Here is a 20319-nt window from a genome sequence, read left to right as displayed (position 1 = left end):
TGATTATTTCCTCTTCATATAATCTGAACCATAAATCTGACTCACAAAAGCTCATTCTGGAAAAGGCCTTCAAGGTACCACTGGACATATTTTTATGAGACCAGTGCACTAAAACCATAATGTTGGCCTTACCATATTAAACATGATCATGTGAATCAGCATCCCTTCAGCCTATTCTTCATCTATTGAAAACATCAAAGGCAATCAGGTTTATTATACCTCCCTTGAATATATAGAGTTTCTCTGTTTCCCCTTAGTGACATTTGCCATCAGTCCTAGGGTTTGATCTGCATTTTGGCCTTCCTGATTCTTGAATAAATGAAATCTGTCTGTACAAAATCACTGTGAGCTATGGATAAGCAAATGCAAAATGAGGATTTGAAAATATAAATACATCATGAGTCTTGGTTGCTTCAGGGAAATCATACAGTATTTACTAGCATGATATGTAAGGTGACCAGATGTCACGGTTTTTGCAGGACCGTTCTGAATTTCCAGGACTGGTCCTGTGTCCCACGACATTTCCCAAAAATCCCAGGTTGCAGACAGTGCCGTTGCAGCCCGTCCTGCCCATCGCAGCCAGCGCTGCCAGCTGGGCAGGCGGAGGTTGGCTGGGGCGCAGGAGGGCTGGGCATGGCGGCAAGGGTGACTGGCTGGGCCTGGTGCAGCAGAAAGGCTCCAGAGAGCGACAGTGGGGCGGGTGGGTAGAGAGCAACAGCGGGGCAGGGGAAGGGACTGGCGGGGGGCTGCGAAGGAGGCAGGGAGGCAGGCCACTGTCTTGGTGGAGCTGCGGAAGCCCTTCGGTCCCATCCCCCCCTCACGTGGCCACGCGCCAGGCGCAGACCCACTTGCCATTCTGCCCCCTTCTGGGATGGTGTCCCGCTTTGCTTTTTTTTAAATCTGGTCACTTTAATAATATGCAAAAAAAGAACATTGTTGCTTTAGCTGTTGTTCAGCTAACCCTAGTACAAGGAGAATGAAGATCCAGTTGTGCCCATTGACAGTCCCTCATTTAGGTTGCCCTACATGTACTGCCAATGTCAGTAGGCCTGTATTCATTTATAGCCAAAGTGACTTCACCTACAGGCTCAGATAATGTGATACAGTCTTCATAGCACAGGTCATGCTTTGAGCCCACAAACATGATCCCAGCCTTTTAAGAGTATCTGTTTCACCCAATTTAATGCCAAACTCACAATTACTGAGTATGCCAGAATCAGCTGAATTGCTTGGACTTAATTGGGTTGTGCATCAGAGTAAAAACTGAGTTTACAACCCCAAGCTGTGACCCAGGGAAGATGAAGGAACAGAGGCAACTGAGGGGTCCCAGCATGCCCACTGCAGCAGCATGATGTGGCCGTGGTACATAGAGGGCAGGATGCAGGGCCAAGGACATAAAAGGGGCTTCCACGTCACCCTCCAGGCTCTTTCAAGCTGCCTGCCCACCCACCTCCAATTTCTGTGTTAGGTAGCTGGTGATGATTATTGTTAGGTTATTAAGCTGGTACGATATTGAGTTCATGTTTTGGTAACAGCTGGCAGTTTTAGGCATTGAGATGGATTCACTAGGTTGCAAGGCTGAGCCTGTGTGCCAGATTTCCCCACTTGGAGGCCCCCATAAGGGATCTTGGGGTTGATGAGCCACAGTGGCATGCCCAGGCTGGTTCACATCATCAGGTGGTTGAGGAGCCCTGGAGAGGCCAGGAGGACCCACATGTGTTCTGATAACTTGCCACTCTGCAATAGGTTTCAGTAGATGGCTGGAAGGAGTAACACTCCATGTGTTCTGTACATAATGAATAGGCTGTGGCCTCTTTTATCACCGTACGAAGTGTACATTCTTCACTGTCGCATCCATACCCCTCCCTGGCATACAATCTCACAATTATTGAGCACATCAAAATCAGTGAAAAGGTGCTTGGATTTAATTTGGTTGTGCATCAGAGTCAAAACTGAGCTTATATGCAAGGAATATATGGAACAGATATGGAAAGTAGCTTACTTTTGCTGTATTTTTCCATCCTGGATTCAATCAGCTTCAGACCATGAGGTGCAACGAAACCCAGCAGTGATTACAACACTTTCCTCCAACACAGTTGCATCATCTCTTCAGGAATGAGGAATCAGTTCCTTCTAAAAGGCAAAACTTACTTCACTTCCACCCTGCTCACTTTATAAAGAAGAATGTGAGCTACAGTAAAGGCACACAATTAAAAAGCAAACAGAACTTCATTCGTGGTAGGAACAGCTTGGGAAAAGGATGGGCCAGGCACCTATATGGGCAGGTAAGTCTGATAAGGCTCTTTAAGGTTGGTTTTAGAACTTGTTGTGGGCTTTCAAAAAAAATGTTTTCAGGGTTTCGTTTGGCAAATCACATGACCACAGCTATTTTGGGTTGATAATGTTGCTAATCCTTGCCTAGTGACTGTTCTTACTGCGGCCCTTGTCCCACATGGCTGTTATCTGTGCAGGCCCTATTTATCACATCGCAGCCTTTTGGGGGGTCAAAGGGGACAACTCCCTCTTCCACCAGTGCATTCATTTGAATTGTTCTTATTCAATCTGTTTAAAAGGGCACCACACTTAAAAAGCAAGAGGTCTGAAGGAAAAACAGTAGCTTCGGGGTGCACGTACCAGTATCAGCATGACTTACAGCAGTGTAATTTTGCCTCTTGATTGACTGGTTTTATTTTATTTTTTATTAGGCTTAGTTGCACTGATATTTCTGCAGACTGGTGAGTTACAATTTCATAACTTTGTTTTTTAAAGTCATTTTGGAAAAAATTATTTGTTGTAAGATATCTATCATACTTCTGTCCACCAAGGAAGTCAGGACAGCATCCATGCTGCTTCTCTCCCCCAAAACAACAGTCTTTATTGGCATCTGTATAAAAAATACTATATAGGGGAGCAATATACAAAAGCTGCGGACCCTGACAGAACTCGTCCAGTTTCACAGGGCTTGTTGGGGCCAATGAACATCTAAAGAACTTAACTAAACATTGTTGGGCTCCCTATATACTCCACCACTACCTCCCAAAAAAACCAAAATCCAGATGCTCTTTGTTTTAGTCTGCCCATACAGCTGATTGACTGTATGGGCATACTTTAGAATGAGACTGGGTACATTCACATGCACAACACCTCATTGCAAATTGCAAGTAGTGATCCCCATCCCAAAAGAAGGATGTCTGGCCTCAACCAGGGCCAGGCTTGTCTGTCCTGGCTCCAACCTGGTAGAATGTGCTCTTGGAAGAGCTGAGGACCTGCTGGAACAGGTCCAGTTCCACGGGTCCTGTAAAATGGAGCTCTTCTGCCAGGCATTTGGTTGAGGCCAACGAACAGCTAGACAACTTAACTAAACCTTGTTGGGCTTCCTATATACCCTCCCCCCAAAAACCAGTAAAAGTAAGGTGGTCTTTGTTTTAGTCTGCCCGTATGGCTGATTGACTGTTTAGATTTTTTTTTAATTTTAAATGTTTAACTGTTTAGAAATGTATTGTATATGTTTTTATGATTATGTTGTAAGCTGCCCTGAGCTGGCAATTCCAGGAAGGGGGGATATAAACAAACAAAAGCTTTTAAGATGTGGGTTTTTTGGGGGGGAGGGGCTAGTGCTTATTTCCAAATGAAGCTGTCAACTTAATAATGTGAAAGACACATTTCCCCCATAGGGGAGTTTTTCCATCACCATACTGGTAGCAGCCTTATTGAGGGATTTCCATTTAAAACGTCTAATCACATAATTGGGACATCTAAGTGCAGCTATGTTTTGAAACCTGATCCTCAGTTTAGCTGTTACGAACAGATATTTCTCCATAGGCCTTCAAATGTCCCAATGCTTTGGAGCCTCCAGAGTTCTAATCCTACCAACTGCAAGTCTATGATGCAATTGGCAATTGACTTGGAAGTAGTGAACAGAGATGTAGGGGACCTTCTTTTTAGCATTCCAGCAACAGAACTATGTGGCTTAAAAGCCGTAGACTTGCAAAGGGCTAGCACACAGCTCAAAGCATTGAAAGCTGTATGATCTAGGCTTTTTATGACCCTCTTGGAGCAATATTTCCATAGCAGTTGTGTGGAAGGGGAGGCTTGGTAGTCAAAGAACTTACTTTTTTTCCTCCCTAATACCTTGTTGGTTGAATGAAGGCAAGTAGCAAGCTACTTGCTCCCATTCAGCCTATCAATTGACAAAGACCGATTATGCACTGGATGTTTCATGCTGTGCTGCAGGTTGGAGTTTTAGTCGTGGCAGGTTTCCCCACTTCTTCCTGCACCCACACGGGGGAGCAGTTGGCCTGGTGTACCTCATCCGCCCCCGATTTGTGCTCCTGCACAGGAGCTGGGGCAGTGAAGTTCCCAGTGCATAAATGGTCAAAGAAAGACAACATATACACAGTGAAGAATCTGTGTGGATTCCTCCTTGCCTTTAGGGGCTGAAAGGGGGAAATCTTATTTTTCTGATACATGGTGGTTCCTCCAGAACACAAAACCTCCCTCTTTTTTTGTGCCTGACCCAAGAACACAACTTTAGTATCTGCACAGGGTGTTAAAGAACTTTTTTGTTAGAAACTACAAGCACAATGGCCACAAGGAAATGTAGGAGGGGGAATTTTGAAATCCTGTACTCCTCAAAACTTTCCCTAGTTTTTATAAAGTTCTCAGGGACTTGAACAGGTCATATTTCCTTTTGCCCTTTTACTGACTAGTCCCAACAACTCTCAACATTCCATGCTTCTTGGGTCCTCCCCGCCCCCGCTCTCCCTTGTATGGTTAACTTACAAAATCATGTTTTCCTACATGCCTGGGAAGTTCCCCAAGTAAGTAGAAACCTCTGCCTTCTTTGCAGGTTAGCTGGTTTATTTTATTTATTTCAAATATTTGTTCACAAGACTGTTCACAACAGGGTTTCTTTTTAAAATAACAATGGCACCATAACATTCCCAGAACTTAGAAATAATTTGTTGCCCTGATGTGCAGCTTTCATTACCCACAAGGATCCAGCCACACAGGGGCAGCGAGAGGCTCAAGGCTTCCCTCTCAGTCTTCTGTACCTCTCTCAGTTTATCTTCAGCTCACCTCTGCTCCCAAGACACAGTCAACTGCTGGATCCTAAAGGAAAGATTTCAGCTATTTTTTTCCTTTGCCAGTCAGACTTAACTTCAACTGCAGTCTCCCCCTTGCACCCGCAATTCTTCCCTGTCCAGTCAGTAGGGAGTCCAATCCTCTCTTTCCTAGTCTTGCTAGGGTCAATGATTGGGAATGACTGCTGTTTTGAAGCTGCAGCCCTAATTGAAGTAGAAGGGCAAGTTACTTTTGAGATCTAGGATCTCCCTCCGCCTGAGATAATTTCCTTTATACTTGTCTACCAATTGGCGCAGTGATTTGACTACTCATAGTATTTCTTCATGCTAGAAATGTACTGCTGAATTTCTATTTGCTATGCAACTGTTAAAAGAACAGAACCATTGTCAGCAAAACAAGCAGCAACACCAATGGTGCTGGTTTTGCAGAATCCAGTAGCCTAGGCCTAGTTTTTCAACTAACTTTCACACTGATATTCTCTTTTAATTATCTTAACAGTTTCCACCTATAAACTCGTTTGTTACTTCACCACCTCGTCCCAGTATCGGCCGCATGGTGGGCGTTTTATCCCTGAAACTATTGATGCCAATCTCTGCACTCATATCATTTATGCTTTTGCCAAAATAAGCAACAACCAGATAACTCATGCTGAATGGAACGACGAGTCTACTTTTGCTAACCTCAATAAACTCAAAACCATGTAAGTATAAAAGCAAGGTTCACACAGCATTCCAACATCCACAATATCTTCTGTTGAGTCAACAAGGGATTTGCATTCCTGGAACCGATACAGAACTGGGCCTTCTCTTGTAGGAAGCAGAATCAAAATCTGTGGATCCCTGGCCCCAGAGAAGCATGTCGGACCTCAACAGGGGACAGAGCCTTCTCAGTCCTGGCCCCCCACTTGGTGGAACGAGCTCCCTGAGGAGATCAGAGCCCTGCCTGAACTTCCACAATTCCACAGGGCCTGCAAAAGGGAGCTCCTCCACCAGGCATTCGCTTGAGGCCGACCGACTTGGAACATCTGCTAGTCCTCCCCCCAGGTGCCCTTCCATGACTGAACAATTTGATCTCCCCAGTGTCGTTGTTATTCATGTTGTATTATGATTGTTACCTGATAGATTGTTTTGACATTCTATTGAAATTTGTATAGTGTTATAGATTGTTATAATGCTCCATGTAAATTTATGCAATGTTCCAACCGCCCAGAGCCATAAAGAATGGGCAGTATAAAAATCCAAATAAATAAATAAATAGGGTTGCCTCTCTCTAGGTGGCATTTGGAAATCTCCTGGAATACACCCAAGGGGAATGCATAGTAAAAGCAAAGGGGAACACCAGTACTTAAAAGACCAAGGTCAAAGGCTTACTGCTTAGAAAATCTGCAGTAAGATTCGCGTGTGTGTAATGGGCCAGAATATATCAATAATGAAATGAATGCATGAAACTCTTCTTTGTAGGATTTTTCCATATATTTGCATAGAATTCCTGACCCACTCTCACTTTTAACTTACTGCACAATTCATAGAAATTTAAATGTGCTTAAGTCCTATTGAAATGAATTAAACTTAAAATATTTATTTTTGCATATTTCCCTGTGTCTGTAGCAAAGTCCAAAGCTGTTCAGGAGTCATTTTAGAATAAAATTCTGTTAATTCTTATTTTCTTTATATTTTCATTCTCTAGAAATCCCCACTTGAAGATCCTTCTCTCTGTTGGTGGATATGGCGAGGGTTCCAAACCGTAAGACTAGGGAGATTTTGTTGATATTACTTTTGCTTTTCTTAAAATGTGAGAAAGCCTTATAAAAACAGCTTTACATACTGTTGAATATGTCTGAAGTATGTCTGGGGGGGGGGGATTAGCATAATTGGACATTCATGTGTATTCCTGGATCACAAATTACCTGAATGATGAAGGGAGGGCTCATGCTGCTTCACAATCATGTTATATTAGTTCTGGTCCTGGTTCTGCATGACATCAGCAGTAAGTCAGGATAGTCCCAGGTGTGGCCCAACTCAGGCCCTCCATTGCCCCTTGGCAAGGGAACACAGATATATCTACATTCCCTTTTTGCCCAGAGTGACAACAAGGCCCCCAGTCAGGGCAGGCCCATGTGGCAGAGGAAGAGTTGGGCCATCCAGGCCCAGCTCCTCCCCTGACCACAACATCACAGATGAGGCAAAAAATGCTCTGGCCAGTTCCACAGTGCTGCACAGCACTGCCAAGGCACCCTGGGGCATTTGTTGTTGTTGTTGTTTAGGAATACTGCATTCCTAAACAGAAAAAAATGCCCCCCACCCCCACCCTGTGTGGCAGAACCTTTCCACCCCAACTGCCTTATCTGGATGCAGCAATCCAGGGTGGATGGACTTCACTGCCAAAAATGGTCCTCTGCGGGGACACAGGAACCTGTGGGGCAAACTGCCTAATCACAAACACCCATCAGCAGCCTGACACAGTGCCGCCAGTGCAGTAAACATCCTAGAGTAGCATTGATGTTACCAGTATGCTCATCCAAATGCAAGACATATCTACACAAACATTCTTTGATTGAAGGAATTATTAGGTTTGAACAATATGATCTCATTGGAACAAGTCTCAATAACTAGAAACAGATTTTACTCTCAGAATATTTTCCAATGCATCAAAGGGTATATATTCTACAAGATTGATGATGATTGATGATGAAGTCAGTTGATGAAGAAAAATAAGGTAGAGGGTTCAATCCTATGGAAATTCGACTAACAGGAGGTGGAATGACCTTGCCTGATTCTCCAGCCCCCAGTAGCTTCTGTGATTTCTGTCTGGAGGCTGTTGGGTGAAAGTCAAGGTGGGTAATGATATCCTTCACCAGCACAATGTCCATAGTATAAAACCTATAGGGATTTTTAAGAAAATGAATTTACAGCCAGCCTAGCTACGTGAGGTTTACAATTCTTTGGAATATAAGACTGTGGGAGTGAACATTTGTGGAATTTTCACAACTAAGGACTTCAGATGCTTACCTTCCTCCTTTTATATGCTCTTACAATACATGAACTTCTCACTTAAGAATATGCACACTGTACAGGTATGTGTATAGCCATGCTTATTGTGTGATAAAGGAGTGTCTTGGCTCCTATACTATTTATGTCTAGTTTTCTAGTATCAAACCACAGTGTACAAAAGACATCACATAATCAGATTACTTCCTAAAAAGCTATTCATTTATCAATAAGATTAGTTCAAACAACAAAAAGAAATAATAAATTGCAGGGGGGTTAAGTATACAGTGTTGTTTCCCATATAGCCCCATTATTTTAATATGTTTTGGTTGGTAGGAATGTTTTTCAGATTTCATGTAATGTTTTAACCATCCAGCTAAAAATGCATCCATTTGTATAGTAAAAGTCGAATTTTTAAAAACTTCATTCTCTCGCCTATTAACAGCTTTAGCCAAATAGCTGCATCTCCTGCCAGACGTTCAAAATTTGTGAAATCAGTGATGCGTTACGTTCGGGAAAACCGTTTTGATGGCTTCGATCTTGACTGGGTCGCTCCAGAAGAAGGAGATAAACAGCGTTTGGTTAATCTGGTTAAGGTACATTAAAATACATTATGTAACACTAGTAGTAAAGCCCGTTGCATTCAGTAATGCAATGGTTGCTAGCTCATCATTCGATGTGGGTTTATTGCCTCACTTGGAAGTTGGCAACCCTAAAAGGAGGTCTCTCTGCACAGCAGTCTTGAACCTAGTCAGGTTTATGCACACCTAGGTAGTATGGAATTCCAGAACACAAACCTACACCAATCTGGCAACCTTACCTACTCCTTGCAAAGGACTATTTCCAGAACAGGAACAACCAATTTCCAGGTGGGGCCTGGAGATCTCCTGCTCATCTCCAGACTATAAAGATCAGTTCCCCAGGCAAAAATGGATGCTTTGGAGGGGTGACTCTGTAGCATTGTATCCCACTGAGCTTTAGGGATGCTAGCCTCCAGGTGGGGTCTGAGGATCCCCTAGAGCAGGGGTAGTCAACCTGTGGTCCTCCAGATGTCCATGGACTACAATTATCATGAGCCCCTGCCAGTGTTTGCTGGCAGAGGTTCATGGGAATTGTAGTCCATGAATATCTGGAGGACCACAGGCTGACTACCCCTATCCTAGAGGTACAGCTCATCTATAGGTAGTTAGGCTGAAGGGAAAGCGTTCCCCCATCACATGCACACCTTCAAAAGGAATGGGGAGGGCCACAGAAACCCCTTGTTAGCAAAGTCTGTTGTATCGCTGGTGATGTTTGCCCTTCTGAAGTCTGAGGCCTACTGCTGGCAACTGCAGTGCCTGCTGTCTGAAGGCCAAGTCATTGCCTAATAAAAGTGGATCACCTAGTCACCCCCCCCCCCAAGTCTCACTGTCTACTTTCCTGTAAAGCTAACTCCACTTGAAATTCTGGGCCACTTATACCTTTGATTTCATAGCACCTTCCTGGAAAATAGTGACTTTTATTTACCAGGCCAAGCTTGAGAAAAGTCACTTTGATTCCTACATCTCTCCAGCCAGTTACTTGTTCACCATTTTTAATTTCAGGCTGTAAATATTCTTTATTTAGATCTTCTTGCACTTTCCAGACTCACAGGACCTATGCTGGTCTGTCTGCTTGCACCCTAAAATACAAACAGTTACTGGTAAGGGGTGTCCGAAGTCCATAGCCCAGGCAGGACACCCCTGCACCTCTCCACCCCAACCTCAGCCTGCAAGCCTCCACCATCATCTCTACATCACTGCTCATCTCTAGATAATAATGGTCAGTTCTGCGGGTAAAAATGGCAACTTTGGAGGCCAGACTCTGAGGCATTGTACGATTTTGAAGTCTCACCTCCAAACCTCCAGGAATATTACCAACCCAGGGATAGCTAACATCTAGGTGGTGCCTGGAGAGCTCCTGGAATTACATCTTCTCTCCAGATTATAAAGATAATTTTTACAGGCAAAAATGTCTGCTTTGGAGGGTGGACAGGGTTGTTGTGCAGAAGACACATTTAAGGCCTCGCATGCAGTTTGTTTTAGAGATGAAACACTTGAGGTCTACTACACTGGGTTGTTGTGCAGATGAAACAGGAGGCAAAAGAACCTCCGCAACAGCATCCAGTTTCATCTGCACAGCAACCTTGCATGATAGGCCTCAAACATTTAGAGAGTTGCAGAGAAGAGAGCTTAGTTGAATCTGCCCTTGAGCACCGAGGCTGGTCACAGCAGTTTTTTAAGTGAAAAGGGGCTTTTCTGTAGCCTCCCTGTCAGCCAGTGGTTAGGCAAAAGGGGAAAGCTTTCCCCCCTCAAAAGGAAAGCATACTTATGCCTTCAGGTTCCCCTGCATTGCTCTTGGAAACGCATCCCTCCCCTCAGTGAGGGGCTGTTAGAGGCTCCCGTCACAGCAGGCCTGAAGGGAGGAGGGGTATGTGGAATCCTGAGCAAGAGCTGCAATTGGCCCTGGGGGAGGGGAGATTCCACCAGTAAGAGTCTTTGGAACCTTCAGCATGTTGTCAGAAGTATGAATCACTTATTTTGTTTGTTTAAAGGACCTGTCAATGCATTTTGGAAGAGAGGAGCTGCAAGAAGGGAATGAAAAACTCATACTGAGTGTTGCAGTACAAGCTGGAAAGGAATCTATTGATAAAGGCTATGATATAAATGCAATATCAGAGTAAGTATTGGCCATTTTGGGAGCTGGACAGAGTGCACATGATGCTCTATTGTCTGCCCATCTGTTACCGCATTCAGCTTAAAGTATCACATACAAAGTTCTTCATGGTTTTGGTCCCTCTTATCTGCAGGCTCTTCCCCTGTGCTCTGCCATAACAGCTTTGTTCAGTGGGGCAGGGTCTTCTGCAGATGCTAACTTGCAAACAGGCAAAACTTCCTTCTCTCTTGTGGCTCTAACTTTATGGAATGGCCTGCCTGAGGAGGTCAGGAAGATTCCTACTCTCCTGGCTTTCCACAAGCTATGTAAAACTAAATTATTCAAAATGGCCTTTTTGCACAGGTAATCAGGCTGCACTGTACAAAATGGTTTGCAAGCCTACTTGGATAAACATTGAAGGATTATGGTTTACACTCCGGTGTATAGCTTACTGTACATGGAGTGCTATTATATTATTTTCTGCACCCCTTACTGTGCCATGTTCATAATTATGCTATGATTCAGTTCTATCTTTTAAATTTCTGTTTATTTCCAGACTTCTATAATCCTCATGCATCATTTCTTGACTGTCCTATTTTGTAGATTGTCCTCATTGAGTCCCTGTGAGCAAGGCGGACTGTAAATAACTTAAATGAACGTAAAATAAATATGAAAAAACCTACAGGGCCTCTACTCTTCTCCCACATGCATTGCCTGCTGTTATCTTTCCCCTTTCATAATGGCATTAGTCTGTAAAAAGGCAGGATCTGGCAGGAAAGTTTGGGGGCAATCTCTCCTTCCCCCACCCAGCTTTCTCAGAAAAAGCTTGAACAAGTCCAAGTTTTTTCAAAGATTTTCCAGAAAATTCAGACAAATCAAATCCATTGCAAGATGAGCCAGGGAGTTCAATCAACACTATATTATACCTAATTTAACCTACAAATGAACAAATCCCACCCCACTGCTACCAACCAATGCTCCATATTTTTCACCTTGAACTCTACTCTGGGTCACTGAAAGGTGCTTGTACTTTACAGACTGCATACCTGGTGTCACTATTAACTTCTTGTTCTCTTTTTGTAGGTCTGCAGATTTCATTAATTTATCATCCTTTGATTTTCATGGGGACTGGGAACATTTTACTGGCCACGGAAGCCCTCTTTACAAGGGAAGAAATGACTTTGGATCTTCAGAGTATTATAATGTTGTAAGTTGTGAATTCAAGAACTGTGAGATGTTTCTGAGTGCTTCTCCAAATGACTTAAAAGGCTACATTTCCCCTTTAAAGCTATCCTAAGGAAGGCTGGCAAGGCATTGATTCAGGTATACATCTGGCAACCTGATTCTTCCCAGCCTGGCCTATTGAACGAATGATCTATACCAAACAAATTGTGCCCTACCTACTTTAAACACGCTGCTACACATGATTTCTGAAGCATATGTCATGTTTCATTTGAACCCTTCATTTGGTGGAGAGAAAAGTTTATCCTTCTTCTCCATCACAAAGACAGAGCAATGGATAAGCTGGGGTAACCACACACAAACACAGTCTTGCAGAAACCTAGCTCTCCTCCTCATAACTAGACAATAAATTATGTAAATAAGCATTCATCCAACCACTAATATTTGCATAGGGCAAGGGAGGAGTATACCCCTTCCCTGTAATATCAAGCTTTCATGTAACATATTAATCAAGGCATATAGACAGAAAGAAGCCTCTTGGGTGTGCCAGAAGCTGTGCATAGAATCTGTCCAGTCTTCACTGTGGAAAAGGTGACTTGAAGTTTTGTTGCAGCCACCACCAGAAATAGTCTGGCCATTCTATACCTAAGAGTGTACTCAGTTATACCCTGCTCTGAACCAGAGCAGTCATTTTACATAAGACTGAAAACTGATGAATCTTGTTAGCATTTGGGGGCAGGTACTGTTACACTGAAGTATTATGGTACTTGAATTCAAAGAAATACTTTTTATTCATCTAAAGCTTCCTGAACTTCATTCAACCTTATTATGCAGATATCACCTTAAGACTTGGATTTCAAAAGGCATAACTGAAATTGCCATCTAGTTTGGTGACGAGATTGCCTGCTCTTTAGTTCTTTCTTCAATGTACAGAGGGAAGAATTAGTGTCCTCTTGGTGTAGTGCCAGCTTAGTGTAGTGGTTAAGAGCAGCAGCTTCTAATATGGACAACCAGGTTTTATTCCCCACTCCTCCACTTGCAGCCAGCTGGGTGACACTGAGTCATTTATAGTTCTCTCAGAGCTCTCTCACCCTCACCTGCCTCTGTTCTGCCTGTTATGGGAAGCCATTTTGTAAGTCATTTTGTGATTGTAAGCCATTTTGAGATTCCTTCAGGTAATACAAAGTGGGATACAAAAGAACTAGCTTTTCATCTGGATTGGGAGAGTATGGGACCAAAGGGGGGAGAACCTGGTCACACTTCATGTAACTTTGAGTAGTTTGGCTTCTTGTAAGGGTTGAGATTCTTGCTCAGGACCTCATCCACTAACCAGGCCTATGAAGCCCAGGGTATAAGTAAGGAAGTCAGGTAGGATACCTCTTGGTAGCAGTAGAGGTACCCATGGAGAGAAGGAACAAGGTGAAGTCAAACCCCTACTTCCAGGGTGTGACTGATGAGCAGCCAGAGAGACCACCATCCCCAGATATGGCAGCATCTCATAGTACTGAAGAAATAAGTTAACAATTACATTACAAATCTCACTGAAGGAAGAGCCACTTTAGGTATGCTGTGCCCAGATGCCGTTATTCATTACACCATACTATGAGTTGATTCTCGTGACTGTTGTGACCCTATAATGAGTACTTCAATATACGCAGGAATTGGAATTCACATCGTACTGACAACACATTTTGAAGATTAATAACATTTTGGCAGATACTTGCAAGATGGTGGCAACATGTGAATGGCAGGTGCCTCAAGCTCTCGGTCTCAGTTTTACCTTTTTAAAATATATATATACTGGTCATGGTGAGTTGCCTCCTTGAAATGTGTTGATAGATTCACTTGTATCATCATATCCAAAAACAGCAGTAGAGGATAGCATCAGGACAAGCTGATGCCTCCATCAAATCAAGCCAATTAACCATCCCTAAATCAATCATAAAGGATCAGCTTTTCTGTACATCCCATAGAAGTGCTTTCCTGTATTAATTAAATCCTGATTGGGCAGGATCTTACTATTTTAAAGAACTGGGAGAGTTGCTACATACAACGGTGACGTTGCCCACCCAATGCACAATAACGATTCTCCTTCTCCTTCTCCAGGATTATTCTGTGAAATATCTGATGATAAAAGGTGCCCCTTCTGAGAAGATTATGATGGGCATTGCAACCTTTGGGCACACTTTCACACTTGCTTCCAGTCAGACTGGAGTTGGGGCTCCAGCCTCTGGTCCTGGAACACCTGGAGCTATCACTCGTCAAAAAGGGATATTGTCCTATTATGAGGTAGGAAGGGTTATATTTGCATTCCATTTTATCTTTCACAAACAACCTCCATCAAAGACATCAATGATCACCCCCCCAAATTCCTAATGGTGGGCATAGCACCAAGCTGCACCCCATCCAGGGAGGAGAAGCGCACTTCCTGGTCCTGTCCTCTTCTGCCCAGCCACAGGACCTCCATCTTGGAGGGGGTTGAGTTTCACGCAACTCTGCCTGAGCCATCCAGACACTGCTTCCAAACATCTGGCAGATGTTTCCAGAGGGGAGTCTAGGTGACCATCCATCAGGAGATAGAGTTGAGTGTCATCTACATATTAGTGACAACTCAGCCTAAAGCTCCAGAACAGCTATGCCAGAGGATACATGTAGATGTTGAAAAAGCATGAGGGAGAGTACCGCTCCCTGTGGCACTCCACAAGCGAGCACGAAGGGGTGAGAACTCTTCCCCCACAGCCACCTTCTTTGTCTGGTTTTTGAGAAAGGAGATCAACCACTGTAAGGCTGCCCCCTGAATCCCCATCTCAGTGAGGTGATGGGCTAAGAACTAGTGGTTGACCACATCAAACAAAGCCAATGGGTCTAAAAGCATGAGGATAGCCAAACCGCCCCAATCCAGCTGACACCAGAGAACATCCATCAAGGCGACCGGTGCAGTCTTCACCCTGTGACCAGGATGGAAGCCCGACTGGTATGGGTCAAGGGCCACTACCCCATCACTCTTCCTGCCTCATCTTCACTCTGTCTTCTGTGGTGTCCATTTGCCTGCCCATCAACCACATTTGCAATCTTGGTGGCTCTGTCACCTTTTGGCTTCTTATCCAGCCACTCACCAGGCTTTTTCTGCAGTGGCAGCAACAGCTTATCTACCCCTCCTCTTCAGCTTCACCACTACAGCAGCTCTGCTGGCTGCTCCTTTGGCCTGGCCTCTTCTGGATAAGGATAGGTTGCCCAAGTTTAAAGAAAAGTTTGCTTTTTGCCAGTGTGGGCTCAATCCACAGACTTAGATATCCACAACTTGGCCCACTCTTGAGAGAATAGACAGAAAGGGAGAGCTTCCTAATGTCTTAACAGTGGGAACACTTTATCTCTCAAAAATTGTAATATTCTGTGCTTTAGATGTGTCACATTTTTACTCAAAAATACTGGATTTATTCAATCAACAATACAAGAAGTTATAAAACATGTGTCTTTGTTCATCCAAGGTACCCAGTAGCTAAGCCCCACTGTTTGGCATGAGCAGAGAGACAGGTTGGCTCAGAGCTCTGAGTCCACCTAACACCCAAACTCCTGCAAGGAGAGAAGTTCACAATCAGGAGGTATAAAATGTGGATCCTCACTCAGCTAAGGCATCACGTATCTAAGCCCTATTGCTCAACATGAGCAGAGAGAGTTGGGGTGGCTCAGAGCCAAACCTAAACTCCAGCAGAAAAGAAGAGTTCACAGTCAGGAGAGAATAAATGCATGTGCTAATAAGCTTTTTAAAAGTTCCCTGATTCTCTGTGTAATTATGAACAGCCAACAGATGAAAAGTTCTAGAACAGAGCTGAGCATATATATAACCTTCTGATCCCATAGAGCAAAATGGGAACTCTGTTATTGGCACTGCTTGTTAAGCTTTGGAAACCTATTATTGGGGTTACCAAGGCTAGAGAATTCCTTATGTGTCTCCCCTGTTGCCTTGTATTTTTGTAAACAGTCTAATTTAGCAGTGACAGTCTGTCTAGAAATGTATTTATTCACAAACAACCCAAGTTCATGTAATTCTCATGCCGGGTGCCCTTCCCCAAACATCACTTTGTGAACCATGATCTTGCAAAAATTCATAATGAACTTTACTTTGTGCACTCGTTCATGCCCATCCCTAATACAGATAGTAAAACATTCATTACAATATTACACGCTTACTTTTTGTTATTCCTGCCAGATCTGTGCATTTAATCATGGTGCCAAGAAGGGAAGAATTGAGGAGCAGGCAGTCCCCTACTCTTACAGTGGGGACCAGTGGGTAGGATATGAAGATGTAACAAGTGTTCGGGCCAAGGCAAGTATTGACAAAGAGTTGTTTCCAACTGGTTAATTAAGTAATGTGTTTTGAGGAATGTTTGAACATGTTACATAACATCAGGAGAATGTTCCCTCCCTCTCTCTCTTGCTCTCTCTTGCTCTCTCTTGCTCTCTCTTGCTCTCTCTTGCTCTCTCTCGCTCTCTCTCTCTCTCTCTCTCTCTCTCTCTCTGTGAGTGTGTGTGTGTATATATATATATATATCAAAGATATACAGTATAAGAATTAAAGGCAAGCAAACAACATAATTTAAAATATGGTTAGCTAATACAATCCATTTTATTTGCTTGTTAACCTACATCCTTTATAACATTCCATATTACATATTGGCTTGATATTTGCAAATACGTTATACATATCAGCTGCTCTTCATAACTGTATGAGTTACTATCAAGGACTGGAAACTACCCAGAAACTATAGACCTGCTTAGAATTCTGTTCTTTTAGCAGGTTTCTAACATCATATAACAATCCATCCCAGCAGAGCCATTTTTACTAATAACAACAACAACATATTTTATCTTTGCATTAACAGGGAGCACCCATTTAGTAACATCTGCTTCCATCATGGAAAGATGCTTGCAACCTCTCAATATTTTTGATTGGCTGTAGTATTATATCAAAGCCATTCTGCCATTTTTCCTGTGGCAATAGGCATTTTGTGGAGATGCCCATTCCCCGTCTTCTAAATTTCAAATTGGCCCACAGGCTCAACAAGATTAGGGACCCCCATAGTACACTTTCTCCCAAAATTAATCTTATTCCCAGTTTATTCTCAGTAAAATTGTTCATAAAGCATAATATCGTTTAGGATTTACTCAGGCTACACCCATATGCAATACACACATTAAAGACTATTCAGAATCTAAATATTCAGAATCTAAACATTATGAAAGAATGAAACCAATACATATTTATCTTACCTCATGATTGTTACTTGTGATAGGCTGTTCTCCTGAGCTCCTTTTAATACTTTCCCTTTAGCAGAGCTAACTGGTAAATTTAGGGAATCTCAACCAAGCAGAAGTTATGTCCCCATGTTACAGATTTTGTTTTCCTGCAAGATATAGGCAGAACAAACAACTAATAGCTGCATTTATGGCTACTTTTCCAGCCTACTCTGGGGTCTGACAGAGGACTACAGAAACTGTGACAACTTTTTTCTCATGGGCATGAAAATACCATGACCAAATCCTCAAATCCTCAAACTATCTTGGTTGATTGGGCTCTGAAGTCTTTGATCTAATTCTTATAATAGCTATTCTGATATTTTAGCAAACTTTAAAAATATAGTGTACACTTACACATTATATAGAGGTGGTTGAATTGTACTTTCGTGTAGTATCAAGAACAAGCACCATAAAGTGTGATTTTGCCACTATGTGAAGTCACCTTGTAATAAAAAGATACATGGAGACACCATCTTTAGGCATGCATTATTAGGACTGCATGTCTATGCTGGTTCTCCAGCCACTGTAACAGAATTTATTTTATTTGTATTTATCTCTTTTATAATCTACCCTTTTCGCATGGACTCAAGGCAGATTACATATACAGTAGTGACTCAGTCTAATTGACAAATTGGAACATTTAATAATGAGTGCAATAGGACTTTTGAAGCATGGAGCCACCAGAAAGAACTGAAACATAGCCTTCATGTGAAATATTAAGTGGTATAGAAGTTACATAAATAAGATCCTACTTACAATAAGCTAAACACAGCAGAATAGATGACAGTCCCTAATAATTTATTCAAGCAAGTTCGTAAAACCATTGTGTACACCGCAACTGTATTACCTGAGCAGAAAAACCCTCTTGAATATTTAAGTTTTGCATAGTTTGTGGAAAGCCAGGAGAGTGAGAGTTTTCCTGATGACCTCAGGTAAACCATTCCACATGGTGGGAAACACAACGGAGAATGCTGTTGGGTAGCTGTTGATTTTGTCCATATGCATGTTTGTACCTGCAGGAAAGTTGTTGTTGTTGTTGTGGAACATAGGGAGAGAGGTGGTCCCACAAATAAGAAGGGCCAAGGCCATGAAGATCTTTGTATATGATAGCCAATACCTCAAACTGTGCCTGGTAACAGATGGGCAGCCAATGGAGCATCTGCAGAATGGAAGTAATATGCATGCTCCATGTAGCTACCAATAATAGCTCCATTGCAGCAGTTGGAATTTTCAAGTTGATTTTGAAAAGACACTAAAGTGCAGTGCATTACACTAATCTAGTTTAGATGTCACTGTGTGTGGATCCAGGTGGCCAGGTCAGCCAAATTAAGGTTAAGGGGCTATCTTTCAGACCAGGCTGACTGGTTCCTTTGGCCTTTTCTTGTGTTTCTCCATCATCAGGAGCTCTAATAGAAGCATACATTTTGCTGTGGATCCAACCCTTTAAATGCAGAACACATGGGTGGGGGGAGAAAGAGTTCTGTATAATTTCATATTTGTTATGACTGTTTAATTTTGTTCCTCTTTCTCTCCTCAGGTTCAATATATGAAGGAAAACAATTTGGGAGGCATCATGATTTGGTCACTTGATTTAGATGATTTTTCAGGAACTGCCTGTAATGAAGGAAACTATCCACTAGTTGGAACTGTGAAAGAAGAGTTGAATAGAAATAGCTGAAGAATCCATAGGATAATATCTCAAGAAATCACTGAAGGCAACATGATCCATGTGCTGCACTCCTCTAGTTAGCTTAAAAGTGACACTCCTTTATGTTTTCCTTTCTCTTAAGCCTTTGGTTGCAGATGTGTGAGTGTCTGTGTGTGTGTGCTTACACTCCCTGCACTGGTCGATATATATCTACATGCCAGAGTTGTAAATGAAAGGGTGCAATCTCCATACTGAGGCCAAAGCATTTCCACACAATCAAGTCACATCAGTCTCAAATGCACTGCCCCAGTTCAGTACCAATAGCACAGTGTATTATTCTGTCCCAACCCAAGCTATGAGGGATACTTTGCTGCAGAAAACAAGCAGTGTTGATCATCATATCTTTTCTTCTTAAAGGATGCAGGTAAGATATGCTTCCATCCGAGGAGATTTGTGTACATGTGTCACTGACGGTAACTTCTTCAATGAGACATCACTGAAAAGCAACTATCCCCACATCTTCAGTTCCTTTCTTAAGATGATCAATTTTCTTATGCTTCTTCCTCCGCAAGGCTTGGAAACTCCCCTTCTTTCCAAGGAGTTTTACATTTGAATTTCTCTCATTGTACTGATCCCTCATTAAAACTCTCTTGCGTTCTTCTCTTATTCCATAAACTATGCAATGAATAGCAGCAATTAATTTTTCTCAGCTCTAATGCATGCTTCACTTCTTATCTCAATTTCTCCTTCTTGTCTAGCATTAGACTGTAAGATTTTTCTCTTGATTTGTCCTTGTTCCAGTCCTGAAAGTCCTTCAACCACATGTTTCATTGGTTATGCCGCAGGATGTGCTCTGCACTATGGCAGCTGTTCAACAAGTACAGTAACACTGGAAGGAAGACCAGTTGCTCTCCTTAGTAATCAAATGCAAATGAGTTATTAACGTTCAGCTCTGTATTCAGCAGTTCATTAAATGGCAAGATCAATTTTCACTATCACTTGTCCAATGCCATTGTTATCATTAGATAAGTGTCATGTATTCTTTGTAAATTGGGATTATTGTAATACTGCTACCATAACCAAACAGTCTTTGATATTATATCTTATCTTAGTAAAATGTTTGCTGGGAGATTTCCAAGAACAAAGATATCATGAAGGTTTGCTTTCTCCTGTGTGGTTCCACTAGAAGCTGTGACAGACTGCACTTTTAAGAGGCTTACAAGAGCTGAGTAAGCAGATAAAGAGCTATGAAGAGTTAATTCTTCACAGAGCCAGAGAGCCTTGAGTGATAAGCTGCTCCATGCAGTCTGATTGGCTAGCATCAGCTGAGCAAAGCAAGTCTTCTGAACTGGATGCTGAGGAGAATTCAATCTGATTTCAGCTGTTCCTGAGAAAAGTAAAAAGAGCAGTTTAACAAAGACAGGAAAACTGGGGGAAGTTGGCAAG

General features: G+C 42.6%; 1 protein-coding gene and 1 long non-coding RNA gene across 2 annotated transcripts in view; one reads left to right on the top strand and one right to left on the bottom strand.

The window, feature by feature from the left end:
• The window catches only part of LOC143835987 (uncharacterized), a 34045-nt gene extending 31912 nt beyond the window's left edge, over positions 1 to 2133 (bottom strand). Inside the window, exon 1 of the long non-coding RNA XR_013230435.1 lies at positions 2003 to 2133. This is a non-coding gene — a long non-coding RNA (uncharacterized LOC143835987). The remainder of the gene's footprint in view (positions 1 to 2002) is intronic.
• On the top strand, positions 2129 to 19868 carry LOC143835984 (chitinase-3-like protein 2). The gene is made up of 10 exons (XM_077334590.1): positions 2129 to 2285; positions 2706 to 2735; positions 5584 to 5785; positions 6772 to 6828; positions 8518 to 8668; positions 10645 to 10769; positions 11829 to 11952; positions 14034 to 14216; positions 16138 to 16254; positions 18763 to 19868. The coding sequence occupies exons 1-10, from the start codon at positions 2261 to 2263 to the stop codon at positions 18901 to 18903; spliced, it is 1155 nt and encodes a 384-aa protein (XP_077190705.1). The 5' UTR covers positions 2129 to 2260; the 3' UTR covers positions 18904 to 19868.
• The last annotated feature ends 451 nt before the right edge of the window (positions 19869 to 20319 follow it).

Source organism: Paroedura picta, chromosome 4 (genome assembly GCF_049243985.1).
Source record: "Paroedura picta isolate Pp20150507F chromosome 4, Ppicta_v3.0, whole genome shotgun sequence".
Lineage (NCBI taxonomy): Eukaryota > Metazoa > Chordata > Lepidosauria > Squamata > Gekkonidae > Paroedura > Paroedura picta.
This window is presented reverse-complemented; position numbering and strand designations above follow the sequence as displayed.